The sequence below is a fragment of the Echinops telfairi genome, unplaced genomic scaffold (assembly GCF_000313985.2).
Source record: "Echinops telfairi isolate 266 unplaced genomic scaffold, ASM31398v2 ScPeMD7_14;HRSCAF=57, whole genome shotgun sequence".
Taxonomy (NCBI): Eukaryota; Metazoa; Chordata; class Mammalia; order Afrosoricida; family Tenrecidae; genus Echinops; species Echinops telfairi.
Genome location: NW_022103911.1, coordinates 172,214 through 190,515, shown reverse-complemented (window position 1 = coordinate 190,515; position 18,302 = coordinate 172,214). Strand labels below are relative to the sequence as shown.

Genomic DNA, 18,302 nt, shown 5'->3' with positions numbered 1-18,302 from the left:
AGAGCCACAATATGACCTTGAGTATATCACACCTGAATTTTGAGACTATCTCAAACACGGATTTTACTCATTGTACACTAATAACAGAAGACCTGCCGAACTCTGGGATTAAATCAAGAACATCGTACACGAAGAGAGCAAAAGGCATCATTAAAACGATGAGAGAGAAGGAGAGGATCAAGTAGATGTCTGGAGAGCTCTGAAACTCGCTCTTGATAGTAGAGCAGATAAATGAAATGGAAGAACTCATGAAGGTATAGAGCTAACAGAAAATTTCAAAAGGAAGATCAAGAAGACAAACTATTATAATGAAATGTGCAGAGACCTAGAGTTAGAAAACTAAAAAGGAAGAACACACCCAACCTATCTTAAATCGAAATAATAAATGAAGAAAAAATTCAAGCTTCAATTTTTTTTAAATCATTTTATTGGGGGCTCTTACAACTCTTGTTACAATCCATACATCAATTTTATCCGACATATTCGTACATATATTCCATCATTCTTTTCTAGATATTTACTGTACTTTGAGCCTCAATTTTTAACGATGCAAGAAGCATCCAAAGATGATGGAAGGAATATACAGAAGCCCTGTGCCAAAAAGAACCTGTCAACATTCAGCCATTTCAAGAGGGAGCATCTGATCCAGAAGGAGAAGCGGAAGTCCAGGCTGCATCAAAGGTTATTAGAAACAAGGCTCTAGAAATAGATGGAATACCAACTGAAAAGTTTCAACAAGCTGGTGAAGCACTGGAAGCATGCACCCACACCAAGAAAATTAGACAATAGCTATGTGGTCAAAGACAAGAAGAGATCCATATTTGTGGCCATTCCAAAGAAAGGTGGCCCAACAGAACACAGTATTTATCAAATAACTGCATTACTATCACATGCCAATAAAATTTTGCTGAAGGCATTTAACAATGATTGCAGAAGTACATCTACAGGAAACTGCCAGAAATTCATACTGGATTCAGAAGCGGACATGGAACAAGGGATATCATTGTTGATTCCAGATGGGTCTAGGCTAAGAGCAGAGAATACCAGAAAGATGTTACTTGGGTTTTATTAACTATGCAAATGAATTCAATTGTGTTGAACATGATAAACTATGGAGAGCATTAAGGAGAATGGAAATTCCAGAACACTTCATTGTGCCCATGTGGAACCTACACAGACCAAGAGGGAGTTGTACAAACAGAACAATGAAATACTAAAAAAAAAACAAACCAAAAAAACTATATCAAACCAAAAAAATCTCACTGCTATTAAGTCCATTCTCTCGTTAGGAAAGGTGTGTGACAGGGGCTGTGTCCCCTCACCATACTTATTTAATCTGTATGATGAACAAATAATACAAGAGGCTGGTCTATATGCAAAAGAACTCAGTATCAATGTTGGAGGAAGGCTTTTTAATAATGTTCAATATGCAAATGACACAGCCTTGCCTGCTGAAAGTGAGGAGGGCTTGATTCACTTACTGATGAAGATCAATGATTGCAGCCTTCGGTATAGACTGCAACTCAATGTAAAGACAACCAAAATCCTCACAACTGGACCAAGAGGAAACATCATGATAAGCAGAGAAAATATTGCATTTTTCAAAGAGCTCATTTTGCTTGGCCCCACAATCAGTGCTCATGGAAACAGTAGTCAAGAGATCACATTGGCAAAGCTGCTGCACAAGACCTCTTTTAAGCAAGGATGTCATTTTGAGGACTAGGTGTGGCTGACCCAAGCTATGGTATTTTCAGTCACCTCATGTGCGTGTGAAAGTTGGACACTGAAAAAGGAAGACGGCAGAAGAATTGATGCATTTGAATGATGGTACTGGAACAGAATGTTAAAAGTACCATGGACTGCCAAAAGGACACACAAATCTGTCTTGGAAGAAGTACAGCTCCTTAGAAGTGAGGATGGTGAAACTGTGTCTCATGTAATTTGGACATGTTATCAGGAGAGACTAGTCCCTGGAGTAGTACATCATGCTTGGTAAAGAGGAAGAACAATGTACAAGAGGAAGACTCTCCATGAGATGAAATGACATGGCCACCCCACCTAGCAACAAAAATAAAAACAAACTTTTAATAGTCTAACTGAATTTTAAAATGCTAATGGAATTTATATACACTATATAAATAACTGTCTCATTTTAAAGTAACATAACTTTAACACTTTAAAATGTTACCATTTATAGAGTATAAATTATTATACTCTAGGGATTTTGGGCAAGACATTTAAATATTTGGTAACATGTAACCTTTGATAAGCAATGAGATATTTGTGTTGTTTGTATTACCTATACAATGTTCTACAGTGTTTTATTTTTATATAACTAGTATACTTGAATCACTTATTTTGTATTCATAATTATTTTGTAGAGACATGGGCCATTATCAAAAAGGAAAATATAAAAATGTTCAGATTGTGAGTTTATCTGTTATTAAAGGCATCATGGGTTATTTAAAAAATGAATTCTTAAAACTGTGATACAGTTGAAAAAGCCATAAACATGCTCGGTATACCTAATCCTCCCGATCCAGGTGTGAGTCCAGAAACAGCGGGTTTTTGCTTTCCTGCTCCATATGGATGGAACACATAAAGGGAAAAGTCGGACATGCATGCGGTGAAGCTCAAACCAGAGGAACTGCTGCTGGAGCTGGTCAGATCTGACTGACTACTACTATGTCGACTTCTGCCCAGAGGGCTGCCTAATCCTGATGACCCTACAGCAGACACAAGAAATCCAAAAGATTTTTTATAAGCTACAAGGAAATAAAAACATCCCTGTTATCATTATATTCTCATGAACTAAAACAAAAACAAGTGAAAATACTCAAAACTTCAAAAGATCAAGATTAAATCCTTGAAATAAAAAGGAGAACTTCAAATGTCCTTTTCAATGATTTTTTTTCTATGTAAGCCAGGGTTAACTAATACTCTGTTCATCTGTAAAATAATTACTTATATTTGTGCTTGGTCAACTCTATGATCTCTTATTTCTTTTTTCCTTTGCTCCAGTTAAAGGAGGCAGTGGAAGAAGCCAAAGACTTGGAGCTAAGCAAAAGAAGAAGTAGAATATACTGTGCAAAAGCACAGCCTATAGTTGGAATCCATGTTTTAATATGTTTAACAAAAGAGCTATTATGAAGGATGTAAATACCAAAAGAGAAACATCTCTCAAAGGGAGTAAGCTCACTTATCGGGAACATTTTGGGGGATTGAGAGGCTAGTTTCAAATATGCTTTATAAATATTTTATTTTGCTGATGATAACCACCATATATATCTCAAGCCCAGATATCCTTTGGATACAAACTTCACAACTGAACTCTTATGTTCCCTTAAGCCCCTGAAATCTGATTTTCTTCCAGTTTTCCTCATGTTTAATACGTGACACTTTGTTTCAAATAGTTCAACAAAACCCCTTCAACTCTTGACTCCCTACCACACACCCTATCACCACATGATTTCTACATCTGACATATATGTCAGTCTGTCCACTTCCCACAATCTTCATTGCTCCTAAGCCTGGTAGGTGGCAATAGCAAACGCTTTCCCTCCCTTCCTCTCACTATTTTTTCATTTCCAACCAATTGCCATACAGAAGTTAGCCGGGTGTTTCACTAGCGTGCGTCTGACCAAGCCAAGTCCTCTGCTTCACCGTCAGTGGCTTGCCCACAAATATGGCTCTTTCCCTCTCTAAACCTTTCTCATCTACCGGTTGGTGCTCACCATGCTCCTTTTTCTTTTGGTTTCTTGGATTCTTTTTGCTTTTCAGTCTTGTGAAACTCCTGCTTCATGAATTTTATAGCCTCTGCCTGGAGCTCTATAGGGCCACGGTGGCGTAGTGATTGTGTGTTGGGCTGTGATCTGAAAGATCAACAGTTCAAAACCACCAGCTGCTCTGTGGGAGAAAGACAGGGCTTTCTACTCCCACAAACAGTTACCGTCTCGGAAATTTTGGGGGCAGTTCTACCCAGTCATATAGGGTCACTGTGTGTTGGCATGGCTATGGCATGAGCCTGGAGCTCTGGTGGCATAATGGGCTATGCATTTTCAGCTGCTAACCACAAGGTCAGCAATTGATTAGTCACTCTACAGGAGAAAGATGAGACTTTCAGCTCCTGTCAAAATGTAGTCTTACAAATCACGGACTGGCCTGTTCTGCCTTAGAGCAGAACTGGGGACAGTGTTTCATTCTGTTGCACGTAGGGTCGCTATGAGTTGACCCCACTCAAAGGCTCCCAACAACATGAGTAGGAATCAACTTGATGGCAGTGAGCTTGGTTTGGGCTTTGCCTGTATGTTCATATTCCTAACCCTCTGCTTGGCTACAAGTCATATTCATCTGTGTCACCTTTCCACTTAAACCAGCTTCTCCAATTCAGTTTAACTTCCATGTTAAAAGGGACCATGTCTGTTGTGTCCACATAATGTTCAGGGTATAAAATCTTAAAATCTTATTTGAGAAAAAGTAAAATGTATCTAATGCTTTAAACACTCTAGTTTTGTGGTTTCATTAAGAATTTATCTTAAAGACATTTTATAAGTAAGATACGAAGATGTTCATTATATTATTTATAAAATAAAATGCTAAAACAAACCTCATGGAATTCTCAAATATATGATCCAAAAGATAGAATACAATGTAACTACAGAAAATTATTTTAGAAAAGAACATTTAATAATTTGGGATAATATGGATAAGATTTAAAATTTTAAAAGTTACACCCCAAAAGACACATATTTCTATTTTGCTTGGAAGAAAAGATTGTATTGTTACACGCATGCTGGAGAGTAGAAGCTGATAACATTGAATTATGATTTTTTTTAAAAGGGCATTATTTTTATATTATTTCTAGTACTTTTGCTTTCTATATCCTATATACCAATTCTTTTAACAATCTACCCTGTTTCTTAAAGATATTTAATAAATATTTCTCATTATAATTTTGATCTCTTCCGGTTTTTAGGGCACAAATGGTCCAGAGCTTTAATACACTGAAGAGTGACTCTTTCATCAAGGGTCCTGTTTAAAAACCAAATGCCACATAAAACATTTGGGACAGCTAACAAAATTTACCACTTTAAAAATATGTGCTATTTGATACAATTTAATTCAGTTTTATAGGAAATCCTTCCCAGATAGCACACTCTCCAAACGCACTGCCACTGAGTCATTCTGGCTCGTAGACAGCAGCACGGATAACAGTGTACAATAAAACATTCAATAGTACTTGAACCTGGGTTTTATTGTGTGACATTTACGTCACAGTGTTAGGAGACTAGAACAGGCAAGCAGACAACAGAATACTATCCAACTGCCCTTCATTTAGAATCTTTACAAGCTAAAGAATATTCAACTGAAGTATAAGATATACTAGAAATTTTGATCTAGTGTAGATTTTAAAAATATATCCATTTTAAATATAGATACTCTAATTCTAAAATACAGCTGACCTTTGAATGACACGGTTTCCCACTTAATGTGTGACTCCACTCGTTCCTGCATGAGTTTGCCCCTTCAGTGAACTGCACATTGAATAAAAAGTGATCCCTTGAGGTCCTTGAATGGTTTCCATTGTGTTTAGTGCTATACTGTAAACCTTAAATTGAACACTGTGGGACCCTATCAAGTGCCATCAGTGCTAGCGTGTTCCCAAGAAGCAGAGAAGAATCATGGCATTACAAGTAAAGTTTAACTGACTAACATGTATCCTAGACGGATGTCTACAGCTTTCGCTGCCTGTCATGTCGATAACTGACTCCAGCATTAGGACTGTTGTAAAACGCAAGGGGAATTTGTAAAGCTCTCATTGCACCCAAACCTTGCACTTTTGTGAAACCTTTCTCTCTCATCTTGAAAATTCAGCTTTTATGTGGGTACAGTATATAACAGATACAACATATAAAATATGTGCTAATCAACGATTTATGTTACTGTTAGTAAGGCTTCTGGTTATCAGTAAGCGGTTCGCAGTTACATTTTGGGGAAGTGAAAAGTTACAGGTGGATTTTCAACTGTGCCGGTGCTCTTCACCCCTGTGTTGTTCAACAGTCAACTCTTGTATTCTCTTGTATTCCAAATCCGTTTCATAAAAAGCGAATTAATTAGTATTAAAATAGCATTTGTTTTCATAGGATATTTGGCTTTATACCAGAAGATTAACTATTTCCATACCTGGTATTCCAGTTTTATTTATAGAGGTCTTTGTTCCACTTAGAGAAACATTACTTCCAGGGGATAAAGCCTCGGCAGGATATGTAGTCCCCAAAGTCTCTAGTTCTCCTCGGTTTGAAGAAAACACTAAGTCGAGGGAGGGCAGCTTCAGCATGCATTCCACTCTTGATACTGGCAAGCAGCTAAACTTGATCTGTGAGGGCTGAAAAGAAGAAAAGGCCCCCCACCCAAAAGAAAAAAGCTTCTAGGAACTGGATGGTTAAAAATGTAATACTGGATTCTAAAAGTTACATTTAATTTCCATTTCAGTCCACACCTACCAGTGTTCTTATAGTTTATCTGACACTCCACAGTGCTCTGTGTTTAATGTCCTAAATTCTTTACTTCACATGAACAGACTATAACATACAATATATTAAGAAAATGAAATTTTTGAGACGCCATTTCTGAGTGAGATTTTATAGTTTTAATATTGTTTATACTAACACATGTACATAACCAAGTCCCTTATATCTTAATTGTTATAATAATGAAAAAGTTTTCATAACCATTGACCTCTCACCAATTATGTTTTCATCACACAAAATAGTACAAAACTCTCAAAGTCTAGACTGAAGTAATTTGGCTAAATTGATGTATAGAAGATATTTGGAATAAATGATCAGTAGTGTCTCTTTGATCCTAGAAATTACAAAGTTTTAATTAGGGATAATGTAAACCCAGAAGTTTGAGTATAAGTAATGATGAATTTCTTAATAATAAGTTGCATAAAATAGACTAGATTACATATTCTCATAGGTCAATTAATAGAATTGAATTTAAGAATGAAAGATTAAATATTATACAAGTCTTATTAATTAAAAAAAACAGTACTGTGATGCTATATCTCAACTGTACGAATTTTATATCTGGTCATTCAATTTGTGTAATTTGTATAGCACCCTAGAATGGATAACAAAGTCAAGAAATGAAAATTCCATACTGATTAAAAAAACCTATTTTCTTTTATTTACACCGCTAAAGTATGAAATAAAATTTTTGATAACCAAAAATCTATAAACCTCAACAGAAAGGTAGATATAAAAATTTATATTTACTTTCAAAAGGCTTGGGCAACTTATAAGCCTTCATAAATGTCTTAAGGGACATGAACCTCAGGTTAAGAAAACTTTAAAGAGAAATATTATTGAAAATGCTCCAATATGCTTAAGAATATAGAAAAGATTGATTGAGGTATATCACCTGAACTCGTACGTAAACCACAACATCTACAGGGAAGGAAGAGTTAGCAGATGTTGAAGATGATACTAATGATGTTGTTGATTCTTCCATTGGATCTGGTAGGTCAAAATGTCCCATATCTTCATCTTGTGAGCTGACAGCTATTAAAATATTTAGAGTTCTATTATTAAGAAAAAGAGAACTTGTCTATATCATTATTACAATTATTACAGTAAAATGTACCATTTATGGCAATGACTTTTTCTTTCATTACGCAGTATCGTTTTTTGTTGTTACTTAGATCAGAGGTTTAGAATACCCAGAAACATTTGTTTCTATATTCTAGGGAAAAAATTATGATAATATTAAAGGTATGAAAGATTTCATTTTATATGGGTCCACAATGAACGTTTATGAAAACATCAGTCCAGAAATCAAGCAATTTATTGCAGTGGGCAAATCTACTGCAAATACTTTCCTAAAATGTTAAAAAATAAAGATGTCACCTTGATAACTAAAGTGCATCTGACTCAAGTGGCCTATATGCATGTGAATGCTGGCCAATGGCTAAGAAAGACCACAGAAGAACTGATACATTATTATATAGTATTGGCAAAGAATGTTGAGTGCACCATAGCTCAAGATCACTGCCGTGGAGTCAGTGCTGATGCCCAGTGGCCCTACAGAACAGAGTAGAATTGCCACCTGAGTTTCCCAGATTAAATCTTTATGGGAGTAGAAAGCTTCATCTTTCTCCTGAGAAACAGCTGCTAGTTTCAATCTCTTGACCTTGTGGCTATCAGCTCAACACACAGCCCACCATGTTATCAGGGCTCCTTGCATATACCAGACTGCCAGACAGGAAAACAAAACAAAACAAAACAATCTATTCTGTGTTGAAAGAAGCATAGCCAGAATGCTCCTTGGAATGGTGAGACTTCATCTCAGACACATCACATATGTTATCAAGAAGGACCAAGCCCTGGAGAAGGATATTGCGATTGGTACAGTAAGGGGTTAACGAAATGGACCAGTACAAAGGCTGCAACACTGGCTTTAAACACAACCATGATGAGGATGATACAGGAGGGCAGTGTTTCATCTGTTGTCCAGAGGGGCACCATGAGTCACAACTGACTCAACAGCACGGACCCCCAACAACACATCTTCTCCTGTTCAAACTTCATGATTCCTCTGAACTCAAATTTCCATAGTGCACAACAGCAGTTATGCTTGCCCTAAGGAGATGCCAGTCCTAGAAGACTTAACAGTAAGATTTTAGGAAATTAAGAAAATAAGACTAAAACATCTTTTCAAACTGAGTTTTAGTTCTAAGAAGCCTTTTTCATATATCTACTTTCTTCATCCAAACATCACTTGGGTTCCAGACATTGCTCATTATCTACGGCCTTCTGTCTGTGTCATGCATTGCCTCAGTTCCTATGCTGTTGCTTCAAACCAGGTTCATGATTTCCTGTAACAGATACAGCACAATGCTACCAACGCAGCAGTTGCTCCAGGGGAGAAAGATGAGGCTGTCTGCTCCAGTAAATATTTAGTCTCAGAAATGCAAAGGGGCAGTTCTACTCTGACCTATAAGGTAATGATGAACTGGGATGGAATCCATGGCAGTAAGTTTTTGTTTGAGAGATAAAGAAATGTTAATTTTGTTATTTCCCAGCTGTGGCCTTAGGTAAATCATGTAAACACAGGGCTTATGATCCTCATTCATGAATGAGGTCTAGTCCAAGGTATTTTCAGTTCTATAATTATTTTATATTTATCACTGAGTGTATCATATAAAAGCATTAAGAAATTTTTCTAAGTAAAGGAACCTAAGATGTATGTGATGAGAAACAAGCATAAAAAGAAGCTTACCTGTATAATTCCTTTCAATTGGTGTAATTGGAATCGTTTCCAGTGCTTTTTCCAGAAAGTCTAAAAGGCAGGGACTAATAACCATTTCTTCTGGCAATGACTGAAGTGCTACCCAGGCGTATAACTTGGCTGTTTTCACTCCTCCACTTCCTTTTCCTTTGGCTAGAACATTTGTAAATGTGAGGGACATTTTGTGGAATTAGTAAATGGGGCCAATGAAACATAAGAAGATAATCTTGTGAGAAATTAGAACCATGAAATACTTTAATCAGTGAAACACTTTATACTTAAAACCATTCGAGAGAGTAATAAAAACAGCAGGTTGATAGAAATGATACACTGTTAAGAGTACAAAGATGACAAATGATGTTTAGCATATATTTAATCCTACTTGCTCTAGCTCATAAACATTGGTCCAAGTGTTCAACCTCATAATTTGCTAAGTCACTCTGTAGTATTAATTGTCCATTTTAGAAGATAGAAAACTTTGTCTAACAATGCTTTGTGTCAAACAAGGAAAAAGTCATTATTTTCAGGTTTTCCTATTTTCTTAGTTTGTTTACACAAACTTCCTCAGCTGGCATCTCTCCTATGCATTTCCACTTCAGTAAAATGAGAAGATTAGGTAGCTTTGGCATAGGTTTATAGCTTCCGACATTTATAAGTTGTATAAACTTCTGTGTGTCTTACCTCTCCTCATTCACAATATGGGGTTAATTTTTATCCTGCAGTAAATGGACTTAGGTGTGCCGTGTCAATTGAAACGTGAAATAAAAATTACAATGGGAATTCAAAATGTATGTGGAAAAATGGAATAAAAAGATAACAGAATACTTCCATGAGTTTTTACAAGCCCCTTCCTATTAGCCATGATTTTATGATGATCATTGACTTTAACAGATCTGCATATCAAGTTCCATCTCTCAAATGAAGCTTTTTCAAATAGTTCTTGCCAACCCTGATATTTTCTTTTTGGACAATGTACTATCCATGTAAGGACCCCCATTGATCCATTTGTTTCCTGGTATTCATGTTCATGTGGGCCTCTGTCCCACAGTGAATAGGGGCTGACCAGTGTAACCAAAGAGATGGAAACAGCGACATGCAACCTTTGAGGCTAAGCTATAAAAGATACTGTGGCTTCTGTCTTGTTCTCTTTTGGGTCATTTCTTTGAAGGGAAATCAAGTGTCACATCACGAGACCACTGATTCAGTCTGCAGAAAGGCCCAGGTGGGGAGGAACTGAGGCATCAGCCAGCTAGTCACATGACTGGCACATAACAGAAGCCATTTTCTCGCCCGGTCAAGTCCTCATATGACTGCAGACCTAGCCAACATCTTGAGTGCAACCTCCCAAGAAACCGTCAGTCAGCTTCAAGTAGCCAAACTGCTGCTGAATTCTGATCCAGTGTTGTGGTTAGAAATCACTGTTTTGGAGTAATATGTTATACATTAATAGATAATTAAGAGATGTTGTTAATCCAAATGTATTCTCTGGAAAGTTGAAGTTTAGTATCTCTATCCACAACCTCTCTAAGTTTGAACTGTACAAAATCATCCTTTTCTAAATATATACAGCCATAAACATTTAACTGAGTAAGTTAGTTAGAATATTGAGCTTAATAACTGATATCCTAAAGTAATATACATTTGTTAAAGTAGTTGGTCCACACTTCATATATAACTGTTGTATAATTGTTATGAACAAATCTAGGTCCTTTCCTGAAATACTAAATATTTTAGAAAGTATACATAGAGCAAGTAGGTAGTTACTAAAAATTATGAAGAAAATAATGACAAAAAATAGAGTATATTCTCCTTAATACCTGAGGGAATAGGTGGGGGTTGGGGAGGTAGTAAGGTGTTAGTCTTGCTGTGGACAGTGCAAGGTAAAGGAGGAGAAGGAGGAGATGCTGCACTATCTTTCATACCATACAGCTTGGATTCTTTAGAGAGTGTTCTTGGCAAGGAAGATCCTCTGGATGCATTAGGTGATTCAGTCTTTAGAGTCTTGGAATTGTAATGCAACTGTATTGAAACAAATAAAATTTTGATTTACAATAGAAATTTATAAAATAAATAAATTTATTACAAAATAAATTTACAATTTACAATTATGCAGATAAGGAAAAAAAATAAGCCGAAGTAGTAGACATAACACGAGTCCAGGAATTAGAAGGCCCAGTTCTAGATCTTTCAAGTTAGTTTTGTAACTTGGGCAAGTTTGCTAGCTTCCTTGCATTTTCAAAATAAAAAAAAAACCCATCTAGATAATTTTTAAAGGTTTTTCCAGCTTAATTAAAATTCTAGGATCCTGTAATTCTATAATCTAAAAACAAACAAATACAGCTTTTCAGTGAAATTACCTAGAAAAGATTTGGTATGTTGATAATAAACACCAATGCATAAGGAAGGATCCTGGTGGTGGTGTGGATTAAGCACTGGGCCACAAACTTCAAGTTTGGTGGTTTAAACCTACCAGTTGCTCCACAAAAGAAAGATGAGGCTATCTGCTCCTATAAATATTTACAGTCTCAGAAACCCTAAAGAAAAACCATCATATGATTCTTTAAGGGTTCTTCTAAAAAGCAAAATCCATTGCCAAAATCCAATTGAATTCCAACACACGGTGACCCTGTACAGGGTTTTTGAGGCTAAATTTCACTGAAGCACAGAGCCTCAGTTTTCTCCCTTGGAATGGCTGGTTTGTTTGAACCACTGATCATGCAGTTAGCAGGCCAAGCCACAAGCACTCTAGAGCTTAGGGAGTTTCAATATCTGGTTTGAAGGAGAAAGGGTGGAAGAGGAATACCTACAACTATACAGTAAGTCCCTTCAATTAGCCTTCATTTTGTAACTTCTTTCTGCCAAACTTTCATGAGAAAAGAGGTATAAGGGAAGTGACAACCTGCAATTTGAATGTTCTTATGTTAAAAATATGGCTCTAGTAGAGAAAAATGTGAGAAAGTCTCATATTTAATGTAACAAGCAAAGGAAGAACAAACATGACAAAATAAGTGATACTGATAATCAAAACTCTTATTCTAAAAGTATTATTTTACCTTAACATCAACTCCAGGAATGTAAAACACTGTTGTTTCCAAGTCACTAGGCTTTGTCTGTAGTGATGATGGCACCTTTTTGCCGGTCATTAGATGGGTGGTAGAAGCATAGTTAGTTTGAAACTTCTTCTTTTTAGAGGGAGAATCGTGATCTAAGCTCCTAGAACTTCGATCATAACTTCTGTTAATAGAAAAATGTTTTGGCATTAAAAAAAGAAAAACTGATTTCTTTATAGTCCTTCACTGATAAAGTTGAAAAAGTAAAGTTTACCACTATTCCAAGCTAATTCAGCTAATGTTGTGCACTAATGTTTATAATCTATGAGAGTTTCGAAAAGTTGGTGAGAAAAATTATATTACCTTTTAATGCCATTTTCCCACAAACCTTGTGAAGATCCCTTGTGTAGAGCAGTTAAACCTTTACTCTTTCCTAACATCATAATTGCTTCACAAAATGTCAACATATTAAGTTGAACTTTGCTTAAACAATTGATTATGTTGTCTAATGTAAAATAGGAAGTGTATTATGGTAAATTCACATTCTTTTTATCATCATTATTACATTTGCAAGAGAGTTAGCTCAGTTAAAAAGTCCTTTCATCTGTTCTCTTATAAAAGCCTCATTAGACAAGGCCACAGATAATGCTTAATTATGAAAAATTCTAACCATTTACTAAATAAGCAGGATGTTAGGGTGGACCTACATATACCCAACTTCAATCATTGTCAACATTGCCATTCTTATTCTATTTAGATCTCCACCTCACCCCACTCCCACTTACTCAATTATTTTTGTATTTTCACTGTTATTTTTTAGATTAGGAAAGAAAAGGAAAATGAATTAAAGAAAAATTTACCTTATAGTAAAGCCTGGTTATTTTACCATCAAATGGAGACAGACTGAACATTATACACTCTCAGTTGAAAGTGTTAGCCAATCTTATTCTTTTATGAACTTATCAAAATTCAATTATTGTGATATATGTATTGTACTGTTTTTAAAATTTAAATAGATAAAATTATGTAAATTGATTTAAATCTATATATTTACTTATTTATAAATAAAACATTAAGTAATATGAGTACCAACTAAAAATATTATGCCAAATGATGTCAAAGGAGAATTTTAAAGATAAAATTATTTTAATTCAGTCTACAATTAGACATCAATTTCTAGTTTCAAGGAATAATTTACACATGTATGCTCTGCAAGCAATCATTCAACCATTTCACGTATGATTACATCTGCATGTGGGATATGAAAAAAAAAGCTTGTACCTTTGTGATATCTGAATAATACCTCCAACAGAAGAAGTTACATTTACTCTTTTGTCCACCTATTCTTACCTTCTCAAGCTTATATCATCATGCTCTTGTAGAAGGGTAGTTGGGTGAAGTACACATTTTCCGCTATCAATCTCAACCCGTATATCAAGTTCAAAGTCAATATTTCTTTCTGTAGTTGTACCACTGAGACTGCGGTTGACTGGGGCTGTTGGCCAACGTTCTGTAAATAGCTGATGAACAGCAGCAAAGCCTGTTGCTTTTTTACGAGATGTATGTCTAGAGAAAGAATAACTGGTTACCACATTGTAATAAAATAGTAAGCCTTTTTAATGAATTATTTTTCAGTATGTTATAGTGAGCAAAAATATAAAGTAATTGCTATTGTTTTAATAAATTCACACAAGCCACTCAACCAGCACATACTATCTGAGGTTTTCTTAAGATTAGTAGCCACATTTATTCAACTGCGATCTATTGAGTAGCATACAGTGTGTTAGGTGCTGAGACTGGCCCAACCACTGCTATGAAGAGTTCAAATATACCAAGACATGCACTACATTTGATATTTTGAAGGATAGCTCCTTTTCTCAAACTGTAAAATTGTAAATAATACTGCCCAGATTTTATTAGAAGCAGAACAAGAAACAAAAGGAAAAGAAGCTATATTAACCTAACACGGAGCTAAATATTTATTCATTTAACCATGAATACGTCTCTTAATCTCAGCCAGGAATGGCACATTAAGCCTAATTCCTGAGAATACATAACACTTTGACTTAGTTCTGCATTCTGAAAAACAATCTAAGATCTTAAAACAAAAAGCCTACTCACGAGGGTTTTCGGTAAATATAAAACCTTTCTCTCTCGTGGTCGTCTCCCTTTTCATCCTTCTCAGAATCCTCACTGGTAGAAGATAAGCTGTCATCCCGTCGCCCTTCTTCAGGTTGGAAAGGGACGCTTGGCGGAAAGCCTCCTGGAGTTTTGGGAGAACTGAACACGGAACACGACCCTTCACTAGTAGATGAGTAGTGGGAGGGACCATCAATGGTTACTGACAGAAGGTCCAGTTCTGTCTCTTCTGGAAACTGATTATAGGGGGGAATAAAGAAATAATTCAGGTCCATGTTACTAGCACCTTATAAAAACCATTTTTTAAAGAAAAAATATAGAGTCAAATATTTTAAAATGTGCTCAGAGTTGAATTTCCTCACTGCGAACTGAAAGAAAGGTCGATTTATGAGTACATAAGCTGGCACACCAAGGAAGGAAGCAGAATGTCAAACCACAGAAAGTCACACCACGGACACACAAAAATCAGGGTGAAATTCACGTTAGAAAAACACCTATCATCCTATTAATTAGTACACATTGACTTTCTTGAAGCAAAAGTTAAACATGCTGTGAGAATAAAGAAAATAATGCGATTAATTATAAACCAGAATGATAAGCATAATTAGTGATCAAAGAACATGCAGTGTCTATAGATGGTATTGTTATCTCCTGATACTCAGGGATGTTTTCTGTAGATATATCTAACAACACCTAATAGAGTGAAGAGAGATGCAGAAACAACTGAGTATTAAGTATGTATCACTCAATCAAACTTAAAAACTATACAAACTTTGTATAGTTTACAAAGTGTGATGTGCAATGTAATGTAATTATTTTAAACTATTAGATGACAGTGATGTCCTAAAATCCAAATTCAAATATTTGCAGAATGTGTTTGTTCTTTACTTTATATACATTTCAATTTTCAGATCATCTTTAATTTTTAAAACTTGTGGTAAAGGTTCATATAAATGATCTATTTTTTACTTTTGTTTTTATCTGTAATCTTTTGAAAAGCACAGTACTGTTTTAAAAATAGGTCAGGAGTCAATTCAAACATTAAGAACTTAATTAGTAATTCACTATAAATGGTTTATTTCCAAAGTTTTTTTAAAGAAAGATTATGTCTGTTAGGTTATTATATAATTTGGGTTCCAAAGCAAAATTCAATCCGAATTTACCATAACTCAAATATAGATTATGACCCTAGCTGGAGAGAGTAGAGAAAGGGAAATAAAATCTGTGGAGCCGTCTAAGTGAGGTGTCAACTAGGTCCACATGAAAGAAGTACAGCAGCCTATGTGACCCAAGAATTGTTAATGATAAAAACCAAATTCAGAAGAGGGAATTGTATCAAAGCCTAAATTCTGAACACCTCATTTGCAGAAGGCTCTGGTGAAAGTCCAAAACCCATTCACAGGGTCCCTAATGCAGACTGAGCCTTAGGTGAATCCCCTCGGACTATGGACAAGGGGTGGGAAAGGTCTTATTATCAGACAGAGTGCATTGTAGGAGGAATTACTGCAATTGCCGTTATGCCAAAATGTGACATCTTGTCCTTTGATCTTTCTCTTGATCAGATGTATAATTGCTGTAACTTTTAATATTTTCTACTTTATTTTTAATTGAGGGTTTTCACTACTTAACGATGTCTTTGTTGTTGGGCTAATTTGAGCTTTGATTTGATTTAGTATGTTTTTCTGCATCGGAAACCCAGGAGAGGTAAACCTACTGAAACAGCTGGACGAGTGGTTCCAAAGGGACATGATGGCAGGGACATGGGCAGGTGCAGGGAGCTAACAACGATGAGGACAAGGAGGAAGACAGACCCTGGGTTGATAGTGGTGATGGTGACATAACTCTTATGAATGTCATTGAGCTAGTGAATGAGCGATACGTTGTGTATGAGTAAAACTGTTAAAAAGAAATAAACTAATAATTTTTTTAAATGTGTGGAACAAACACCAGTTTTTGTTTGTTTTTAATATAATGTGACAGAAAACTGCTTAACAAGGATAAGTTCATTTTTCCATTATAATTTGTATTTAGGATAAATATCTAGCTTATAAACAATGTTAATTTAACTTGCGAGTAGTTAGTGTGGCATATTTTCCCACACTGTTTTGAACATCAGAATAATTCTTAAATAAGCTGTTTTTTTATCCATGCTTCTTTATACCAGTGACTCGAAAGAAGTAACTTTATTGGCTCAAAAGATGTTCTGAGTTAGACATTGGTTTGAACTACTTCAGTAGGACTGTTTTATAAAAAAAGATTCCAAACAATTTCAAGCTTTTTCATTAAAAAATATCATATACAATATTTTGTAGTTTGAAACAAGAGAAAGACAATTTGAAAGCAGATTTTCAGGGCAGTTAATTAGTTTTAAAGCAAAATTTATGTTGTTCTTAAAAAGTACCTGAAAATACCCTTCCCCAGGACAGCTGGATTGTGGTGTACTTCCCCATACTGTATTTTTCAACTTAATCCAAATGAAAAGAAAATTGGGGGAAGGGGGAAAACAAACTCATGAATAAAGAAAAATAACAAAAAGCTAACCACCATTTTAACTTAAATTTTAACATTCCATGAAATTAGAATACAGCTTTAAATTGAACCTTCTTTGTTACCTATATATATTCTGCACAAAGTATACAAATAACTAATATCACTTTCAGTTCATGTTTACCTTTATAAGAACGATCTAGTGTAATGTTAATTCTCACATTTAAAAAAGGAAAAACATATTCAACAAACACATTCCTACCAAACAACGAGCAGTTAAGGAGGTTTTATCTTACATGTAGTATGGCTCTCAAATGATGGCAGGGAGCATTTATATTCACATTTTCATTTTAGACAGAAATTAGTATTTTGAAATGATCTAATTACTATCATTTGTAATGACTAGGAAGTATTTAGCAGTTGGTGTCTGTAACAAATAACACTTCTCTTACTGTATCCTGAATATTGAAAGTTACTCTAGGCCCAGGAGATGCAGCATCGACACGAATTTCTGGGAGCTCCTCCGTTTCCCCTACTCGAGAACTGTAAGTAAAATACAAAGTTATGAAACATCAATGTTATAGCTTTTAGAAAAATACTCCTGTGCTAATGACATTAGCATTGCATTTTTATATATTTACTACATGCAAAAGGTTAACTTTTGGTATTGCATCTCTTAAACTTCAGCTTTTCATATAGAATGACTCTATTTTTACTGAGTCTAAACAAGTCTAAAGAGTCTGAAGACTATCTAAAATGAAACCATATAAAACAGTATTTAACTGCAATGATATGTAAAACTTCCATTTTTGACAAATTCTTTTTTTTTTAATCATTTTATTGGGGGATCGTACAATTCTTATCACAGTCCATACATACATCCGTTGTGTCAAGCACATTTGTACATTTGTTGCCATCATCATTCTCAAAACATTTGCTTTCTACTTGAGCCCTTAATATCAGCTCCTCATTTTTCCCTTTTCCCCCCAGCTGCACCTCCCTCATGAACCCTTGATAACTTATAAATTATTATTATTTTGTTATATCTTACACTGTTCGACATCTCCCTCACCCACTTTTCTGTTGTACATACCCCAAGGAGGAGGTTATATGTAAATCCTTGTAATCGGTTCCCCCTTTCTACTTCACCTTCCCTTCACCCTCCAGGTATCGCCACTCTCACCACTGGTCCTGAAGGGGTCATCTGTCCTGGATTCCCTGTGTGTCCAGTTTCTATATGTACCAATGTACATCCTCTGGTCTAGCCAGATTTGTAAGGTAGAATTAGGATCATGATAGTGGGGTCAGGAAGCATTTAAAAACTAGAGGAAAGTT

General features: G+C 35.5%; 1 protein-coding gene across 3 annotated transcripts in view; it reads right to left on the bottom strand.

The window, feature by feature from the left end:
• The window catches only part of KIAA1109 (KIAA1109 ortholog), a 195,776-nt gene that overhangs the window by 21,604 nt on the left and 155,870 nt on the right, over positions 1-18,302 (bottom strand). For 2 of the 3 annotated variants that reach the window (XM_045287399.1, XM_045287398.1), the window contains 10 exons: positions 17,420-17,510; positions 16,882-16,944; positions 14,463-14,716; positions 13,692-13,907; positions 12,345-12,525; positions 11,109-11,310; positions 9,283-9,444; positions 7,426-7,565; positions 6,184-6,385; positions 2,526-2,726 (listed from right to left, as the gene is read on the bottom strand). In XM_045287399.1, coding sequence (XP_045143334.1) covers positions 2,526-2,726; positions 6,184-6,385; positions 7,426-7,565; positions 9,283-9,444; positions 11,109-11,310; positions 12,345-12,525; positions 13,692-13,907; positions 14,463-14,716; positions 16,882-16,944; positions 17,420-17,510 — 1,712 coding nt within the window. The remainder of the gene's footprint in view (positions 1-2,525; positions 2,727-6,183; positions 6,386-7,425; positions 7,566-9,282; positions 9,445-11,108; positions 11,311-12,344; positions 12,526-13,691; positions 13,908-14,462; positions 14,717-16,881; positions 16,945-17,419; positions 17,511-18,302) is intronic. The other variant, XM_004711839.2, reaches the window with a different exon arrangement.